Raw genomic sequence first — 19,894 nt, 5'->3', positions numbered from 1 at the left:
TATCAACACTTACTTCTCAACAAACAGTGGATTTCACAACTGAAAGGAAGCGCAGCACACTCCAATAAAACCGGGTTTATACGTCTCTGTCCACACGTCTATGAAGATCCACAGACTCAAGTTGCCATGCAAATCCTCATACTTAACCATGGGGCCAAAATGTTTGATGATTTTGGTGAAAAACTCAAACGTATTCAAAACGGACCCTCTTTTCATGCTACCCAGAGTAACCCGACAACGGTTACGAATTGTTCCCAGCCTCCTTTACAGATACATTAGAAAAAAAGGACAGATGAGTTGCCCTGAACAATCCTGATATCAAACCAGGCACCGGTAACCCCAGTGTGTGTGGTCGCCTCCTCGCTGGCTATCAGGACTCCCACCCCGGTCGCAGTGTGGCGTTGACTTCGTACTTGGCAGGCTGCAGAACCACCCCAAACTTCCCCTCCAGGCTGGGCAGGGGCTGGCCCCAGGGCACGGAGAAAGTAAAGCGCTGCAGCGTCCAGGACAGGAAGAGGAAGAGCTCCATCTTGGCCAGGCTCTCCCCGAGACACACCCGTACGCCCGCACCGAATGGCAGGTAGCTGGGCGACGGGAGCACCACGCCCGAGCCCTCCTCGTCCAGGAAGCGACCTAGACATAGAGGAGTGGAGAGAGGGATCCAGAGCCACATATAAACTAATGGCTCAAATCGAATGTGCGCACAAAGATTCAGTTTTAACCCACTTTAAATGTGACCTTCTTCTGGGGCGGAACAGAATGTGTCCCACATCTGGTAAACAAATCTGTTTAATGCAAAACATCTAAGCACAAACAATGTAATTTATTCTCACCTGGATCAAAGATTTCTGGACTTTTCCACTCCTTTTCGTCATGGTGCAGTGACCACAGGTTAATAATGACCCGGTCACCTTTGCTTACAGCAAAGTTTCCAATACTAAGAAAAACAAAAGCATGAATGAAAAAGATCTGTGCGTCATTTTGTTTTCTTCAGCAGGCAATATCATGCAAAAGTATTTTATTTTCACTGCTAATTCTTTCTGCTCTGACACCCTAATTTCCCCTCTGAGAATTTCACAAATGTTCATATTATACAACCGAGAATTTGACGAGGAGGGCCACCGGTGGGTTTGAGAGCCAGAGGTTGAACCCCTGCTGTAATGCAGGGAGCTGTGCGTGTGTGTGTGGGGGGGGGTGTTACAATACCTGGTGTCAGCGAGGGCCACGTGGGGGATGAGCAGGGGGGCGACGGGGCGGATCCGCAGCACCTCACGGATGGTGGCCTCCAGGTAGGGCAGACTGCCCCTGTCTTTGATCTGGGGGGTCCGGTCACGGCTCACCCTGCTGTCAAGCTCCTCCTGTATACGCTTCTGCACCTGAGCATGCACACACATACACACACACAAACGCACGGTAAGGGCGTCACACATGTCTGTCTGTCTGTCTGTCTGTCTGTCTGCCTGCATGCGGCCCTCACATGTGGGTAATGGATGAGGTAGGCGATGGCCCATTTGAGCACGGTTGTCGTAGTTTCCACGCCGGCGCCGAAGATGTCCCCGACGGTCATGAGCACGTGGTCGTCGCTCAGCCCCACCGCCTCGGCCAGGTTGTGGTTCTCCGCGCTGCGCTTGGCCCGCAGCAGGGCGTCCAGCAGGTCCCTCTGCACGTGGTCGCTGTAGTCGGCCTATCAGGAGAGGCGTCGGGGGAAAAGATACATCTGAAATCGTCAACTCTCTCAACTATTGTTACCAAAGACAATGATTGTCTAGGGGCGCCCCGGTGGCTCATCGGCTAGAGTGCGTACCATTAAGGCTTAGTCGTGATCGCAGCGACCCAGGTTTGATTCCTGCCTGTGGTCCTTTGCTGCATGTCCTCCCTTCTATCTCCCATACCTTCCTGTCTATCTAACTCTATCATGAAGCTAAAAAAAAAATGCAAAAAAAAACAAAACCTTTAGGAAGGTTTGTCTAGTCACAGCCAACCACGTACCCCACCACATCCCGCACTGGACCGACCCGTAGTCATCCCTGAGCACCACGCCCCAACCCCCCCGCGCCCTGCCCCTTCCTGCTTCTTGATTAAATGTATGTTCCTTTTCATTAGCTGGAGAAAAACGTTTCCTATGGTTTGAAATTACATTTTAAAGAAATACATGATTTTAAGGAGTTGAATAATAGCACCTGCTTAATGACTCAATAGATAATAGAAAGAGAGAGAGAGAAAGCGAAAGTACTTCCTCAGACTCACTCATAGTCAAATATATGCATTGGGGCTGTACTGAATAATACTTTGCAAATCCTTCTGACTTGCAAACAATTTCATCAAACCCTCTTTGAGAGTCAAACAGTTTGAGCCTACCTTGTGTTCATCATATTTCTTCTGCAGAAGGCTGTCTCTGGCCGCTACACAGTCCTTCAGAAGGCGCAGGTCCGCGTTGGGAAATATCTGAAAGGGTCAGAGCAGGTCACTCTTTACTAAGATAAGATTAGACGGGGCTCTTGCAGTACTCCTACCAGTCTCCCAATACAGTTGGAGAGTACAGAATCAATACTGATATACCTGGGAAACAAACTTCAAAACTCTTAAAACCTTCTTCAAATAAATATAACAACCTTGCATGGCAAACATCAACAGTATTACAATATCAGTATTTGTTATAAACAGATAAAAGTATATAGCACATATTCTGGTGTCCCTGCTGTCAGTTTGTCCATGGGGGTGTGGGCGGCACAGGAAGTTATTGGCCACTCTTGAGGGCAACCCCTACCAAATCTGTCATAAATATTGAAGTTGACAACGACGTAACCGGCTCTGTGTGTCAGCTCTGAGCCACCCCTATGAAGCAGTATGCTAGATACAAGTGGATACATACTGGATATAGTCTTGTAGTTCTACTTTTGTGAGCTGGAGGCCTACCTGCAACCAGGGGAAGATATCCACCAGGCTGTCCTTGGCCACGGTGTCCACGATGCCCTGGCTGTAGCTCAGCATGGACTGGAACTCCGGGTCGCCCCGGCGGTACGAGGAGTTGAAGCAGAGCGCGCAGATCACGTTGGTGACCGCGCGCGTGAGCTCCGGTGATAGGTCCAGCGGCAGACCGCGCGAGGCCGCCTCGGACACGGCAGTACACAGAGAAAGGGACTCCTGGCAAACTGGTGAATGGATCAGTAAACCGTGGAAACAGTTTGCGTGCGTAAAAGCTGCGCTTATGTCAAGAAACGGACATAAGCCTATCATCTTTCGAAAAATAAATCGCTTTTGAGTATTTTACAATAGAGAGGTGTAACAGTGATGTCAAAGAGATACAGTAGGGACAACCCGAACCGAGCGCTGGATTTACACACCAATGTTCTCGATGGAGGCCGAGCCCTCCCCGAACATGCACAGGGCTCTGTGCACGATCTTCCGGTGGAACCGCCAGGTGGGACCGTAGTCCCCGAACGCGATGTCTTTCCCGTCTCTAGTCAGTACATCTGTGGTGACCTGCAAGAAAAGGGAAAGTAACAAAAATAAACAGAAACAACATAAGTGTAAGAGCAAGCATGCCTGCATGAAGAGGACGAAAATATGATTAAAGCAATTAAGAAAATAGATTTTTATTTTGGGGCGTTGACTATTTTAACTATAGGCTACATACACTTCGGGGTCTCCCGGCGAATATCTTCCCCTTCTTCAGTAAAACCTCCTTGGCGTGCACGTGGTGGTTGACCAGGATCAGTTTTTGCGCCCCCATCATTAGAGAATACGTCGGTCCGTATTTCTCCTGCAGACTCTGGAAGAGGATGTGCGGCGGACTGTCACTGCGCAGGCTGAGCAGACTGCCAATGATCGGGAGCGCCGGCAGGTGGGGGGGTCCCCCGGGCCCCTTCGACGAACCCGTCAGCTTCACAAGCAGCAACAAAGCTGACAGAACAACCAAGAACACGAGAATAAAAAAAAGAAAGGCCATGGTGAAAGCGACTGAGGATTCAGTGCAAATTTTATTCTAATTATATTTAGGCCAATAATCGCGGTAAAGCAAATGCTGCAGAATGACTTTAGACAGGGATGGGATGTATTTTATCCGAGTCCTTCAATGCCATTACCTTGACACCATAATCTATTCAAATAAGTGTTTGTTTTTTTTCAAATGAGTTATCGCCTGGAGTAGTGCCAATACAAACCCACTAATGGGACCCTGTTCTGTTCCCATACCTAGGACCTATCGAATACCATTTTTAACCGTTATGAATGCTTTATATTACACAAATACTTACAATAATTAATACTTGCTCTTAACTATAACTAAAAAAGGAACGTGGAAAAAACCCAATACAACATTCAGTAACCAAATGAGTTTTGTCCTATGAGGCGCACCGTAGTTCGGATAAACACTATGAAACATGTCTTCTGCTGAACCCCAGCCGCGGTTCGGTCAGTCCGTCAAGGGTCTTTTGTCGGATAAAGTGGGCACATGTAGCGGGGATGTGATTGCTCTGACTCGGCAAGTGTTAAAAGGATCGCGTAGTCAAGAGGTAAGACCTTGGAGGCTATGATCTACCAAGTGGTCCTGAACAACGCTAACGGGATAGCCTAGCAGTGGTTATGTGGTTATGTTATGACTAGCTAACCTCTACAGTTAATATAATAATAATCACAGACCTTTATTATTGAGGTAATTGTTCTAATGGTCTTTGGTCTCTGTGCATTGGGTTATATTGTACCTGTTATGGAATGGAATAGCTGGAATAGCTCATTGCAATTTTGTAGGATAGAGGAAGTTTGGTATATTGTTGTATTTACTGTCAAATATGTGAAGCACTTCATATTTACACATTTCAATGTTTCACCCAGCTACTCGGCCAAGCAGCCAGAAATATGGTTATTCAGGAAGATGCCATATTACACTCCGAGGATGTAAGTAACGATAATTGCCTTATTTATGTTCGCCTGCCATACCGTTGTGTATCACAAGGTGTCAGAATTCAGCCCGCTATCTTTCTTCTTGCAGAGTTTACGAAAAATGTCAATAATCACCACCCACTTACAATATCAGTGAGTTATTAATAGTTATTATCATGATGTTTTTAAAATGCAAAAAAAATACAATATCTTGATGATAGATCTTGTTTTTCTATATCTTTCAGACAAGAGGCGATCCAAAAGAAGTAAGTCTAAAGTCTATGGAGCACTGTTTATGATTGGGCTGCATCGCTATCTCAACCCAATGCCACAACACTATTCAATTAACTGACAATATCACCCCCCCCCCCCCCATTTTCACTCCCTCTCCAGTGTGGAACACTCAAAAAACCTTCAGGATCAACTCAGACACTTGCTGAAATGAAACCGTCCAACCAACAGATCTTTCTCTCACCTTCTCTCCAGTCGTTCATTACAGTATTATACAGACTCTCATCTTGTGGTATCGGTGCACCAATGACAGACAAGCAGTGGAACCTGTGGTGATACAAAAGACATGCCGAACACAACCGACTTCTGTGTACCCCCTAGACTTCAACCAAGACTGAGAAACTTGTATAGGCTACACTGAATATTCTACTCCACTGTCAAACATGCCTGATAACACATCAATTAGAATTTGATTGATCTTTTTTTTATTTTTTTTAATCATTATTATTAATTAAATGCTTTCCCTCTTCCTGGTGTTTCCAGCTGAATTTTTCATGTTCATACTTAGAATGAAGGAACGTTTTAAATTGAGTTATATTGTTACTTGGATTGCAACACTGCTGGTCATCAACTATGTCTCCAAAGTCAGACTGAACTGTTCTCCCCTTGCACGTAGAGCACTGCAATCTGCTTCCAAGGCCAAGCAGCTGCCTGCCCTGACTAGGGCCGTCCCTGAGCTCCTCTGACGTGAGAGGGCCGCCGCCGCTGGCTTCCTGGCCAGAGCCCCACAGCTGCACGTGTTGGGTCGACTCAGAACACAACCCTAACGATGAGGATGATGATGATGCTGTTCCACCCTCCCCCCCCCTTCCCTTCCTCAGACGTAGGGAGTATCGCCTAGCCGGGACACAAGGTCGGGATTTGTAGCGTAGTTCTGCTTGACGAGGTCTCACGTGTGGCTATCTGCCCAGTGTGCTTTTGATGTTCTGTACAAGGGAACGTGACAGTGGTTTGAGCCAAAATAATGTTCTTTGTCCCGATGACCCCATGCACACCTTATCACGCTCCAAGGTCTGGACGGAAGTCTGCCAGGGACAGGAAAACTTGGCTTGATTTGTTGTAAGTCAGTGGCACGCACAGATAATTGGAGAGGCAACAGTGGGAAATCGTAATAAAAGTCTACACTTTTCAATGCTTTCTCTTGTTATGTACTCAATTGTACATTTGCTGCTTCTGCCAAAAGGTATGAAAAAATTATAATGGCCTAAATTTCCCCACACATTGATACCAAACATCTACATAAGGTTAGGTGTGCAGATTTATACTGTGCATCATTGTCACAAAAGTAATAGTGTAATCATTTTGGAACTTTCAATCACGACACTTACCAATAGAATAACTTATTTATATGATATGATATGTTGATAAGTAATGAACACCTCATTCAGAAGTTAATTTGAGCAGCGTGAAAGGACACACTGCCTTTATCACCTGTACTTGTTAAGTCGCTTTGGATAAAAGCTGCTAAATCTGCTAAATGTAAAGTCACCTTCTTATACAGGAGGTCTGTATTATAATTTACATTATACTACACTAACCTTGATGTGATAGTTATTTGTTATGCACGACGATCGGAACACTTGTACCACGGAAGGGGAAATCCAAAAGCTAGTGGGCCAGAGATCCTACATGATGGCCAGGCTAGGCTGGCCATCATGTAGGATCTCTTGTTGGATATCTTGTTTCCACAACAAATGGTGAAACATTAGGGTTTCCTGTCTGTTAGAGGTGAGAGGTCTGTTAGGTTTTTCTCAGATACATTTAGCAACCCCAATAAGGCCGTCTAACTGTCCCCGGTGCTGATTGGCTGAGCCGGGCACATGACACGCAAACACACCTGGCATGTGTGTGCAGATTTATTGATACTGTGGTGTATGTGACAGGTCATTTTTGACAATGATCACAGTATAGATCAGATCAGCATAGATTTACACCCCTTTCTTCTGGTATCAGTCCTTGGCCTCACCTACTGTCCAGCTTGATTCTAAAAAATCGTAGAATTTCCTGTACAAGGAGACCTATAGGCCTCCTTGTGCAGGAAGTCTGGGAGGGGAATCTAGGTCAGAATAATGTAAGAATACATTGTGATCTACAGAGGCAGGGTGGATTTAAATGGATACATAATCACACTCATCATCTTGTGTTGGTAAAAAAAATTTATGAATGATATTGGATGTTATGATTCAACAGTGGGATTGATCTGCTATATAGTATTTTTACATCTTATGCATTCTCATTTGAACTGTAAAATGTAAGTTATGTGTCATCATGTACTTTTTTGTATAGATAAGCTCATCTGGTAGATGGATAAGTTAGGTATGAACACAGACACAGCTGCTTTCATTAACTATAGACCTCTATGTTTTTTATTTCTATGTACAGCAGGGATTAAGCACATTATTTAAGGATGCTAGCAGCAGAATTTTATGTGGCACTAGCATGTGGCGCTAGCATGTGGGGCTTGCACGGCGTACTCCTCAGTCCTGACAGCGGAAGGAGGTGGTGGTCATCTGGTGGAGCCAGGGCAGAGACAGGACCACAAAGTGACACTGGAACGTCTGTAGGGGAGGAGACGCACAAAAGGACCCCCGGAATTACCCAGAGAGTGGATTCAGCCAACCTTCAGTCACTATCGCTGCTTTACCACACCTGGTGGTCAAATAGGTCCCCTTTAAATATACAGATATTCAGATGGAAACAGTGCTTTGCCGTCTAAATTGAAGGTTTCTCCCCCTGGGGCGAGTTCCTCCTGGGGTGGGCTACCTGGTGAAGACGTCCCTCTGGCTGGAGGTCACAGTCCAACAGGTCCCGGCCCAGGCGTTTAAGACACACGGTTCTGGAGATCCGGACCTCCAAGATGTAGCGGATCCCCTTCACGATCTGTGACCATGTGGAGATTGAAAGGTAGGGTTACGATTGGTTGGTTGACAGCAGTCACAGAACCCCAAGAGCCAGCTCCAAAGCCATTTGATGCTGGTGTTTCAGTTCATGCTCCAAAAACAGTCTGAGACTTACCCGGCACCATACCCACTTCGTTGTCATGACTAAGTTTTACTCCCAGCCCAAAGTAACTGGGTTGGATCCCCAATATCTGCAGTATACCTCTAGGCATCCTTGAGCAAATATATACTAAACCCCTACCTGCTCCTTTAAATGATGTATCTATATTCACTGGAAATCCCTGTATGACTTAATAGTCACACACCCTGCTAAATGATTAATCAAAAAAAAAGTCTCCATCTTACATACCTGCCTCTGGGCCCTTTCCACTTCGGAGGTCCTGAAGAGATAGGCGTCGTTAGACTGGTTGTTGAAGGAGTAGGTGGCCACCAGCAAGGCCTTGGCCAGCCCCTGGTCGTTCTTACTGACGTTGGACGGAGCGCCTGGAACCATCACCTCCCTGTGCTCCCCTTTGCTCCACGCCACCTCTGGGCCATCAACACAGACATGGTTAGGGATATGACCGTTAGCAACATTGGGCTAGCGTGAAGAAATACTGTTGAGACATTCAAGTGTGTGGAGTGGTAAGGGTGTCCGACTTCCGGCCGAAAAAGTAGGGGTTTGATGCTCAATGTCCACATTCTACCTTAAGGCTCCTCCTTAATGACTTGCAGCCTATCTGAATTCACTGGACGTTGCATTGGATAAAAACATCAGCTAATTTACTAAATAGTAGAAATACCATTTGACACATTGGTATCCATTTAGATAAAAAAAGTGGACTTTGGAGGGTAGCCAATGGGTACAAGTTGCTGCTTGGATAGCTTTGTGGATGTACCCCACAACCAATAAGAATTCAGAACGTGACAGTCCTGCCTCAATTACAGACATAACAACAAATCCAGACCTGAGACTTTCAACATCTAAAGCCATGTCCAATATCAGTTCTCATTAGTTGAGATGAAGTGGTGAAATATAGTTAAGCAAGTGAACTGTATCATGCAAACATTTGTGTGTGTTCTGCCTTTTAATTCACACACAAACTCCAGCTCTTGTTGGATCTCAGTCTAACAGTCCGTTTTTAAACTGGAGACCTTGAGATTAACACTAGAGAAGTTTTAAAAGTTGAAAACATCTTACCCAGAACAGTTAGGAGAGAGACCAACAGTAGAACCTTCTCGTAAGTCCTCATCATGCCTGTCTCTCTCTTACTTTCTCTATGAGTCTCTTATGACTCTCTCCTCTCTCTCTCTCTCTCTCTCTCTCTCTCTCTCTCTCTCTCTCCCCCCTCTCTCTCCAGGCTAGCTTCCTGTGCAGCAAGACTGTTGCCACAGCAGGCCACAGGGTACCTCAGTGGCCTCTGCAGTGTCAGCTGATCGGGGATCAGTTATACTGAACATAGACCACAGCAGATAGGAACTGGCCAAGCTGACTCTAGAGCAGAGAAACACATACACACACACATACAAACAGGCATACACTCAGCTGAGACAAATGATGCCTAACGAGATAACCCAACGGAATAGATTAACTGCTTCCTTCTTTATTGTTGTATTGATATTTTATATTCTGTTTCATTGTAGATCATTTGAATATGTTTAAAAGATGTTGATCAAAGTGAAAGAGAGGTTAAATTGCTCTGCCTCTCTCACAACTTCCTTTACTCAACCACAGACATTCTTCCGGTTAGCTCTCATCAAACAATGTCTGTCTTTGGGATTTAATTTAGAAGCATGGTTGTGTATATATTTATATATTTACTGTATTGATTGTTGTTTATTTCTTATTGTAAATACAATAGCTGTTTTTACACATCCCATAAGCATGGCCACTTTGCTTTCACTGTCCATCCTGTAGGCCTATGTGTATTTGATGAATAAAGTTATTGAATCTTGAATCTTTAATATATATACACACAAACACAAACCTGCGCACACACACACACACACACACACACACACACACACACACACATATATATATATATATATGTGTGTGTGTGTGTGTGTGTGTGTGTGTGTGTGTGTGTGTGTGTGTATATATATTACAACTTGATGATGTAAAATGCGGTGGGTTTACACACAATTATCTTCATAAAATTCTGAAAGTTGATTTTCAAATTGCCCGACAAAGTTGAGGGTTATTTATCTGCATAAGGCCCCTTTTCTTTGTTCACTTTTAGCATATTTTATTCTGAAAATAATCATCGCCATGTGTTGCAATTAATGCAAAAATTGCAGTAAATGTAAATTAAAACAATAAGCTTGAACAGTTTTGTGCATTCATCAAACCTATACACGTAAACTCATCCATATATGATCCACACATAAATTCATCCTGAGTGCATTGTCATTTTAATACTTAACCGCAAGGTGGCAGTAAAAAAGCAAACAAACTCTTACATAAATTACATCAGGGATGCAAACAGCGCGCTTTTCGGCGGCTGCCGCTTTTTTCACGGCTGTTTGGGTGACTTGTGTGAACCGTGTAGATCCGATGAGTTTTTTTTTTTGGGGGGGGGGGGGGGGGGGGGGGGGACCCTCTGGGAGGGTCTGAGGGTCTGATTATAATTTCATCAACAGTAATTCTGTATTGCATCAACGGTAGATGCAATACAGAATTACTGTTGATGAAATTATAATCAGACCCTCAGACGCGGCGCCAAACTCCAGGGTCAGACTAAGTGAAAATCCTTGCAGCGCGAGATACAGGTGCGCGCGCCCTGCCGAAACAACTGGCTTCGCGTGCGCAGCGTTCTGATTTACTGTTTTCTCATAGACTGTATCTATGCATTTACTTATTTGGTAGATGATCTACCAATCACGGGGGGGGGGGGGGGGGGGGGGGTATTATCGATAATAGAAAATGCGGATCATTTTCTTTCTCGTGTGCCTCGTTTTTCGCCCGTGCCTAAAACCGCCACTGCTTATAATGCTAAAGCCCAGTTCAGGCCAAAGATTCGCGACGCAACTGCTTGCAACTCGCGACTCCTTGCGACGAGACGGGCTGAGACGTTCTAAAAACGGGGCAGTTCACACTGCTGCACCGGGCGGCGATTATTTTTAATTTGGTTGAGAGTAGGCTAGAGTTACTGTGTTTCGCCATTCTCCACTACTTCTGCATTGTAGTAATTCGCTGGAGCTTAGTTTGTTTAGATCCCGCTAGTTGCATTGCATTCTTTCGTAGTGGCGACTTCTCTACTGCAAGGGAAGCTCGGCTTCACCTAAAATTTCGAAAATCAAATGGTCAGATATATACTGTTGTGTTAACATTTCATTGATTAAAAATGCGTTAGAACACGTCCATCTCGAAGACGAGTCCGTTCAGAATCAGCTGCTTATCGCAGGTCGACTGACTCGATTTCCTTCTCATACACTTACGTGTTTTTTTTAGATGGGCGCGCACACACACGCGCACCAAGCATCACCCGCATTCATTCATTCTATTAAATACTCACTCGCGGTAAAACTGTTTTTTCCCACGATCAAATACTCATCAATCCTAAAAGTAATGGGCTTGTACACGATGTCTGGGTCAAGAACATATGTGTTTGCTGTACGGTGTTTGCAGATGCATTGATTTAAAAGTACAACTTACCGCTGTATCAGCTGTTCTTTCCCAAATAACTTTGTTTTGGAAGCCTGGAATATACTTTGCTCGAATGTATTATTGTTATTATTATTATTTTAACGGATGGCATAGCCTACTATACTTCATTCATGTTCATTCATGCAGGGAAAAAAATGTTTCCACAATCCACATTTCTATGCAGTTTCACACGTATGAATAATCTTTGACATCATAATATTTAACATGCAAGTGTAGTGGTGCCTGGTTGCTGCGGGGGAAAATGAGCTTTGCGCCGGGTGCAAACTAGCAATGACACATGCGTCGGTGTAGAAAGTCAATTGCGCCGGGCGCAAGATAGGGCCCTTCTTCTGTGCGCACTTGGCCAATTTGCATACGCGCACAGGACTGTCAGAATGGGAACACGTCGGACTGGCAGCATTACGGGGGCGCGATTACGGGCTAGAGGAGTTACATTTAAAAATCGCGTTCAAGTAAAAATAAATAAGAAAAGCGGAATCAATTTGTGGCGCTCGTTGTTCAATATTGGCCTATGTGTGGGAAACACTGGAGTGGGCTTATTTTATCAACAGGCGGCACTGCTTTTTTAAGGATACTAAAATCATTTAATACATTTTAATTGAGTCACATAGATTGCTGAAGGTGGCGCAGGGCACATTGAGGAAAGGGGGCTGAGTGAACTACTTTGCTCTCCGTTATGATACAGAAAGTCTGGGTGATCAGACGTCCCGGTTTCAGTCTGGTCGCGTTATGCTAGTATGGCTAAAATATTCAACTCTTCATTTGCAGAAAGAGAATTTGATGAGAGTGCGGCACTTACTGTGCAACAAGTGGATAAAGGATGTAAAACCAGTTGGAAGTGGCCTTGGCTAAAAGTTGAAACTGCAATTGAGGTCAAGGCAGTCAACGCAATTTCAAACTATCAGACTTTTAAAAAAAAATTGAAAAAAAGGGATGTGCTAAATGCACTCTCTGCGTTAAAGAGATAAGTTATGGTTCCAGAGGGCTGCATGCCCTGTTGGAACACTGCCAGAGCACAATACACACACAGAGAGTGGCCTCCATCGTATCTACCCAAAGTGTGGCCCAGCTCCTCTGTAAGGACAATCCTTTACCAGCTACCAGCCAGAATCAGGCCTCAGCAGCCGAAAAGATTTGGGAAAGTGTAGTACTCCCGATTCCAATGTGCAATCGGATTGCCAATGGAGAGGTGAGTGTGTGTGTGTGTGTGTGTGTGTGTGTGTGTGTGTGTGTGTGTGTGTGTGTGTGTGTGTGTGTGTGTGTGTGTGTGTGTGTGTGTGTGTGTTGAAGACTAGTTAAACAAAATTAACGTTTGTGGATTTTCATTTTAAGAATTTCAGTTTGCACTTTGTCTGTGTATAGGGTGGGCCGGGGATGGCAGAGGTTGGTGGAAATGTCATTATTTGATAATTGCTGCGGGGGCGCGGGCTTCGAAAATCTCTCTCTTTTTTGACCATAGGTCTGTTTGCATCCCTGTACATATTCCGAGGGGTTTTCTCCATTATGTTCGATTATTTGGTATTCTTAGTAGGCCTGTTATGTATTTCCTATATATTTTATTACGATGTATATGACATTATTTATATTTTAATGTGTGACGCTTGAGTCAAGAGTTTTCTTATTTTGTTTACTAATCGAACATGACAAAAATACAACTATTCCATATTTAAAGTCATGTCGGCCTGTGCTTCTGTTTCAACCTGAGTCACAAATTAATTGAATTCTGCACAATGGCAATCGCTGATATATATGTAGGCCTATACACTTTTAGTCTAAGTGCTTTTTATTACATTAGAGGCACGACATCGGTCCGTGTAGGCCTACGAAGTATAATTCATTTACAGTTGTTCATGTTGTATAATGAAACAGGCCAGTTTAGGGGGTATTGCCTAATTTCATTTCATTGATTCATTTCAATTTCATTGTCCGAGACGTGCAATGCAATTCAGCGCGCCAAATCGTCAGCTTGTTTCATTAACCAAGTTGTACAATGATATTTGAACAAGGAAGTCGAGAGCCGGAAACAGAGACAGCTCGCCTTCAAAGTAAAGCTCGCCTTAGAAGTAAAAGTCGTGCGTTTTGAAGCGTGAATTTAATTTAAGGAGCGCCAAACTAAATAAATAAACAAATAGCCTAAATAATGAACATAATTCATAACTGTTAGACAGTCATATTTCTGCCACTTTCCCACAACTGATTGTCAATTGCAAATTGCCAATGGGTGCCAACACTGGAATTATTATAGAGCGCTGTGATTCATGTGTGCATTTAATGATTCATTTATTCATCAACTTATTTACTTGATTAAGGCTACTTAATCTGTTACTTTGGGTGAACGTTAAAGGTTATATAGTGTTGTGACCTGTGATGAGTCTGACTGGTAGAAAGAGTTGATTTACCTTGACTTTATTGCTGGCTCTGTTGTCATGACAATAACGCCACTAGCTATCCGATGTAAAAATCCTTCAAGTTTATTTACCGTTCTCTCTCTTAACTAGGCTACATAAATAAAATTAAAATATATATATTTTTGGTAGATTATCCTCTGGCCTGTATAATAACAAAATTAATGCAGTGGTAAGTAAAGAGCAATACAACAAAATCAGACACGCCGTGCTTTTGCAACTTTATTTGGGAGGTGACTAGCCTTTATTTAAATAGACTCATTTGTCACGTATTAATAATCATTATTATTGCTTTTTCATATTTTTCAGACCTTATACATATTTACATCCTGGTTTTATATATATATATATAAATATTAGTGGTGGGCATAGATTGTTTTTTTTAATCTAGATTAATCTTGGAATTAATCTAGATTAATCTAGATTAAAATGGCTCATTTGAATTCTGCCGAAGGCATTCATAATGTGTGTGTGCTACCTAAATAATGACTAAAAGTAAGTCTTTGAGAATGTGTTTCTCAAGCCAGGTGGCGCATTGGACCAGGGGCTCAACTCCTGTTTCCAAAATGCATCACAAACTACACCTGAGGTGTAATTGAGATGAAAATTATGAACCAGCTGTGGGCGAGAACGAAGAACGAAGAAGATGGCGGCGCTCGGCGAGGTCCCATGCTGACGGAGATTTCGGTATGATAGATCAGTTGAATAACAGTTTAGCTCTTAGTTATTGCGTGTGCGACATGTTTTAATCTGAGCTACGGAACAGTTACGGCTGGAGTGGCGTGTGGAGGAGCGGAAGACTCCACGCCATCAGCGCTGAAGATTCATCCGGGGTCGTATTATTAACAAGTATAGTTCGCGTAGTGCGAGGCGACCGTCCTCGCTAGGTAGTGCAAAGTGTTGACTATTCAGTTATATTACTAGCCCGTCGCCAACGTTGGAAGCTTGTCACGCCAGAGGACGAAGAGCCAGCCAGTTCACTGCTACAGACCGGGACGTGTCTGTGGCTCCTGCTCTCTCCCTCTCCCTCCATTGATGCACGGTGCGGTGGGTGAGTAAATAGGCTACCCTGCTGCCACAGATGGCTATCATTCTCAACGGACAGCAACGCACTCGTGATGGACATGTCTAATTGGTGAACGGTCGGCACACACGTAACGTGGACAATCCGAACCAAAAGGAACATTGAACCGAGAGTGGACATATTGTTATTGAGTGTTATTATGTGTATGGTGCAAAACCGTTTCTGAAGTTACAATTGACATACTTGTTACTGTTGTGTAATAGTGATAGAGTTGTTAAGCCAAACCGTGAAAGTGTTATTGAGCCACTCTGGTGAAGTGGATGTTGATGTAAGGTTTTGAACATTATATGGTGGTTACAGGTTGATAGGGAAGCTATTCCTCTATGCTTTACATTTGATAACCATTCATTTTTCAACTTTTACACTATTGCTTTTATTGTGGAGTTTTTCTTCTCTGAAGTAGGGGCGTCTCACCCTCTGTCCTTAAAGTGTAGTAGTTAGGGGGAATACAGGGTAAGTCACACACACAGCTAGTTACTGCAATTCTATTCTTTAGGTCTTCACTGTGACAGGTCTAAATTCTGAAGCCTAAGCTATTGTACTTCAACTGAGCAGGCAGAGTAGACACGAGACTAATAGGCCTGGGGGTTAGGGACCTAGATCCTCTGATTTCCAGCCATTCAGGGAAGAGTGATTTACCCCTACTAAGCGGACGTAGGTTCCGTCCGCTACACATGCCATTTAAGAGAAGTTCTCTGAAAAGCTCTTTGAGGTATCTTTTTGCCATCTTTCTCTCTTGTTCAAATGTTTGGAATCACATAAAAATGTTCTTGTTCATTTTGATGCCCTGGCTGTAATTTTAGGTTAAGTATTAAGTAAGTAAATTAAACCAAATAGCAGAGTATCCACATTAATTGCCTTAAAAAATAACAGCAATAAAAGAAACGTAACGTTGTTATTTTAAAATGACAGCACTAGTTTGAGGCATTTATTTGCGCTCTCAGACCTTAACCTTTCTGTCGTGTTCGGGTCAAATCTGACCGATTTCCTACTTTCATCAATCATACATATTGTGTTTTACATTTTATTGTCTCAAGGCCTTATGATATCCTCCACACTAGGCATTTGAACATATACAATTGCTGATCACCACTTTCATTGAATTTTGAGTGGTTTTTGTAACACCTGTGGTCCACCATCACCACCGCACGCACACACACACAGTTTCTGTGTCTATTCTTTGTATATTCACTGCAGTTATTCATGTAAACCATGACTCTGAGACATTGTTTACAGCTTAAAGGGGAGTTAAATAAAATTTGGTGATGATACATTTTTTTGTGTGTTAATGTAAGAGCAATTACAACAGGCTGGTCAAATTTGACCGGGAGCACCGAAATAAGGGCGGAGAAATGAACACGACACAAAGGTTAACCAATACTTTATTTTCTTCTTCCCAAACGCACGTCTTTCACTCAAAATAAACATTTCAAGCGCAACTAAAAGACGCAAGGAGGCAAAAGTCTTGAGCATGTGTACACTAAAGTCACAAATGTGTAACAGTAAAGTTGAAGTCGGACATATTTATGTTGCATGTGTACACTAAAGTCACATGTGTAACAGTAAATTTGAAGTCGGAAATATTTATTTTGCATGTGTACACTAAAACAGTAAATTTGAAGTCGGAAATCTTTTTTCTACCATTGTAAACACAAAATAGGGGCTACGAGTTCACAAGTCCTTTGTTACATGTGCACAAATCCTATCCTGTGCATCACAACTTCAAAGAGTCACACACTTTTGCTACAATCATTGCAGCGCAGTTGGTGCAAAACACATTCACACACCCGTGTTTCATAATCTGAGAATGTGCACATTTGTGCATTCGTAAACCGTTCCTCACAAATAAAATGATATAGATCGCTATGTTCATTTTAATGAGCTCATTTGCACTCCCTGCACCCCCTGCCGGCAACTTTCATTGGTTTATGCTGCAATTTTGTCCCGCCCACGGACGCTCTGCGTCATACGGATACGAATCACTTTTGCTACACATGTACCACCTAGACGTGTTGCAACAGTACCCGCAGGAAAAACAACAGCTGAGACTCGTAGCAGCAGATTCAAGCAGTTGTATCGATGGACTTGTGCTCGCTCATTAAAATGCTCAATGAACATAGTGATCTATATCATTTTATTTGTGAGGAAATATTTCACAGATGTGCAACTTCTGATGCATTAGTTCACATTTGGGTTTACGAATGCACAAATGTTGTGCACGTTCTCCAGTGGCGTTTCTACATGTAAAAAACAGGTGGGGCTAGGCTAATATATATATATATATTTTTTTAAATAATTAATATTAATATATATATATATATTTTTTTTTTCACTCCACATTAAATGCACGGATGTTTTTGCCAGCGGTTTGGCTAATGCCAAAATCCCTTGGATGGTGGGGACCAAGGCGTTTTACCTCTTAATTTTTCCTCCAGAGGGTCTCAAATCTGTGCTCCAACAGATGATCTACCTCAGGGTTTCTCAACGGGGGCGTTCATAGAACCTAGGGGGCGCTGTGAAACTTTGCTTGTGTAGCGGTCATTATTTTTTACTTTTTAAACTTTCATGGTTTTCAAATATTTTCGGTGCAAAAATAGGATAACTGAAATAAAAATCCTTTTAACCCCCTTTCTAACCCCTCTATCGTCTCATCTACTTTTTACTTTATGCTCAGTACCGTCATGATCGCCATGGTAACGCCGATAAACAAATCAACCTCATCGCAGCAGCGTGGTGCTTTCCAAAACTATTTCGCCCTCCCCTGACTTCCACTGGTTGGTTTGCGGGACATGCAAAGCAAGCGGTGGATGGGGCATTACGCTAAGCAACATGAATCTCATCCATATTACATAGTAAGGCAACATAAGACGTGAATAAAGCTAACGCCGCTTAGCATGCTAATTGTAAACAATAGAACGTGCGCATTACATGTAGACCACTGCAACGTCGCTCATTACGTCTGCGAACCGATAAACACGTTCATAAGGTACGCACACCAATCGGCACATACGCATTTAACACTGATGTTACAGGCGCTTAACTTGTATAGTAACAAACTACTTTAATTACTATTTGAACTTAAACGTGCTACTCTCCAACTCAGAACGAAGTGGATAAAGGCTGCACATGCGCAGCGTTGCTAGGCAACGTCACGTAAACAAAGGGAGTCTTTCGTACACATATTGAACCCAAGTTCGCGGGTTAACAGTTCAATAACCAATAAAAATGTACACAAGCACTGTTACGTATTAAACGTCAATAGCTCAATAATAAAACCTTTTAATAAAATTCTGAATACATGAGGTGAGGACTAGGTCACTCGAGTCATGACTCATCACGCGCGCCACACACATTACGCTGTAGTGGAACGAACCATATATGTCCATGGCGGTGCCGGTGGGGCTAGCCCCACCAGGAAGTAAAATAATCTCCGTCCACTTCAACAGAGAAACACTCTGAGCATGCGCATTTCAAATTTTCAAGCCCAATACACATTACATTGGGCTGGTGGGGCTAGAGCCCCTCTTGCCCCACCGGACGAACTCAGCCGGAAGAAGCAAGCTAGGGTCGACTAAAAATGAACTAAAAGCGCCGAAATTATTATTTTACAGTACTTTCTGGGGAGATTTTTTTATTTTATATATATATATATATATATTATTTTTTTATATAATATATTTATTATATTTTAATTTTTTTTTTTTTTTTCTTGTGAGAGTAGGTGGGGCCGAGCCCCACCTGCCCCTAATGACCAGTCACCACTGACGTTCTCAGATTATGAAACACGGGTGTGCGAATGTGTTTTGCACCAACTGCACTGCAATGATTGTAGCAAAAGTGTCAAGTGCATGACTCTTTGAAGTTGTGATGCACAGGATAGGATTTGTGCACCTGTAACAAAGGACTTGTGAACTCGTAGCCCCTATTTTGTGTTTACAATGGTAGAATAAATATTTACGACTTCAACTTTACTGTTACACATTTGTGACTTTAGTGTACACATGCTCAAGACTTTTGCTACAATAATACCTTCATAGTACTGGCGGCCGGTGAGTTACATGGGAGTCAATCGGCAAGAGGAGGAAAGTCCTCCTCCGAGAGGGTGGGACCATAGATATATAGAACATATATTATGTTCTATATATCTATGGTCCCACCCACTATATATATGGGTGGGACTAGCTAAGGGATCGAATCGCGCCAACTACGCGGTGGTTGGTTCATACGCACTGCGCTATGAACCAATAAGCAGGAGCCCTGGCTAGGCTCAGTGTTGCCAGATTGGTCAGATTTACAGGTCTACTTTTAACCACGTTAGATTGGAAAAATAATCATTGGGCGGAAAATGTGCCCAATCTGGCAACGCTGTCTCGGTTACGAGATCAAACCCGCGCTGCAGTGCAGCTCAGTCTAAGAGACACAAAGCAAGTGAAATCATCTGAACAATAGCGAGATTATCACCATTTGCAAATAAAGTGCAAAATGGAAACAATGGAATGTTGTATTAATGTCATAACCCGGCTCCTAGGCTATGACAAATACGGCACTGGACACGATAATATGGCAAAAAATGAGTGAATTTATTATATTAACTTAAATAACTGAGGCTAAAAGTACCAATGTGAAGTGTGTCAGTCAGTAACATCAGTAATGTAAATGTGGATGTGTGAGCAATATGAGGTGT

The 19,894-nt window shown here is 43.1% G+C and overlaps 3 protein-coding genes across 3 annotated transcripts; 1 reads left to right on the top strand and 2 right to left on the bottom strand.

Moving 5' to 3' along the window:
• Nucleotides 1–370: 370 nt before the first annotated feature.
• On the bottom strand, nucleotides 371–3,949 carry cyp17a1 (cytochrome P450, family 17, subfamily A, polypeptide 1; the record flags this gene model as incomplete). Its single annotated transcript, XM_084471008.1, has 8 exons — nucleotides 371–633; nucleotides 834–937; nucleotides 1,207–1,376; nucleotides 1,478–1,684; nucleotides 2,359–2,445; nucleotides 2,917–3,152; nucleotides 3,345–3,483; nucleotides 3,638–3,949. 8 exons carry the CDS (start codon nucleotides 3,947–3,949, stop codon nucleotides 371–373), a joined length of 1,518 nt encoding a protein of 505 aa, XP_084327134.1.
• Nucleotides 3,950–4,380: 431 nt separating this feature from the next.
• borcs7 (BLOC-1 related complex subunit 7) lies at nucleotides 4,381–5,642 on the top strand. Its single transcript, XM_084470924.1, has 5 exons — nucleotides 4,381–4,514; nucleotides 4,834–4,896; nucleotides 4,991–5,034; nucleotides 5,127–5,147; nucleotides 5,275–5,642. Exons 1-5 carry the CDS (start codon nucleotides 4,383–4,385, stop codon nucleotides 5,324–5,326), a joined length of 312 nt encoding a protein of 103 aa, XP_084327050.1. The 5' UTR covers nucleotides 4,381–4,382; the 3' UTR covers nucleotides 5,327–5,642.
• Nucleotides 5,643–7,330: 1,688 nt separating this feature from the next.
• cst7 (cystatin f) lies at nucleotides 7,331–9,322 on the bottom strand. The gene is made up of 4 exons (XM_084470277.1): nucleotides 9,253–9,322; nucleotides 8,422–8,600; nucleotides 7,936–8,052; nucleotides 7,331–7,730 (listed from the first exon to the last, which is right to left on the bottom strand). The coding sequence occupies exons 1-4, from the start codon at nucleotides 9,305–9,307 to the stop codon at nucleotides 7,650–7,652; spliced, it is 432 nt and encodes a 143-aa protein (XP_084326403.1). The 5' UTR covers nucleotides 9,308–9,322; the 3' UTR covers nucleotides 7,331–7,649.
• Nucleotides 9,323–19,894: the final 10,572 nt, after the last annotated feature.

Source organism: Micromesistius poutassou (genome assembly GCF_964030765.1).
Source record: "Micromesistius poutassou genome assembly, chromosome: 7".
NCBI lineage: Eukaryota > Metazoa > Chordata > Actinopteri > Gadiformes > Gadidae > Micromesistius > Micromesistius poutassou.
Note: the sequence above shows the minus strand (reverse complement) of the source record. Positions and strands in the feature narration are given on the sequence as shown.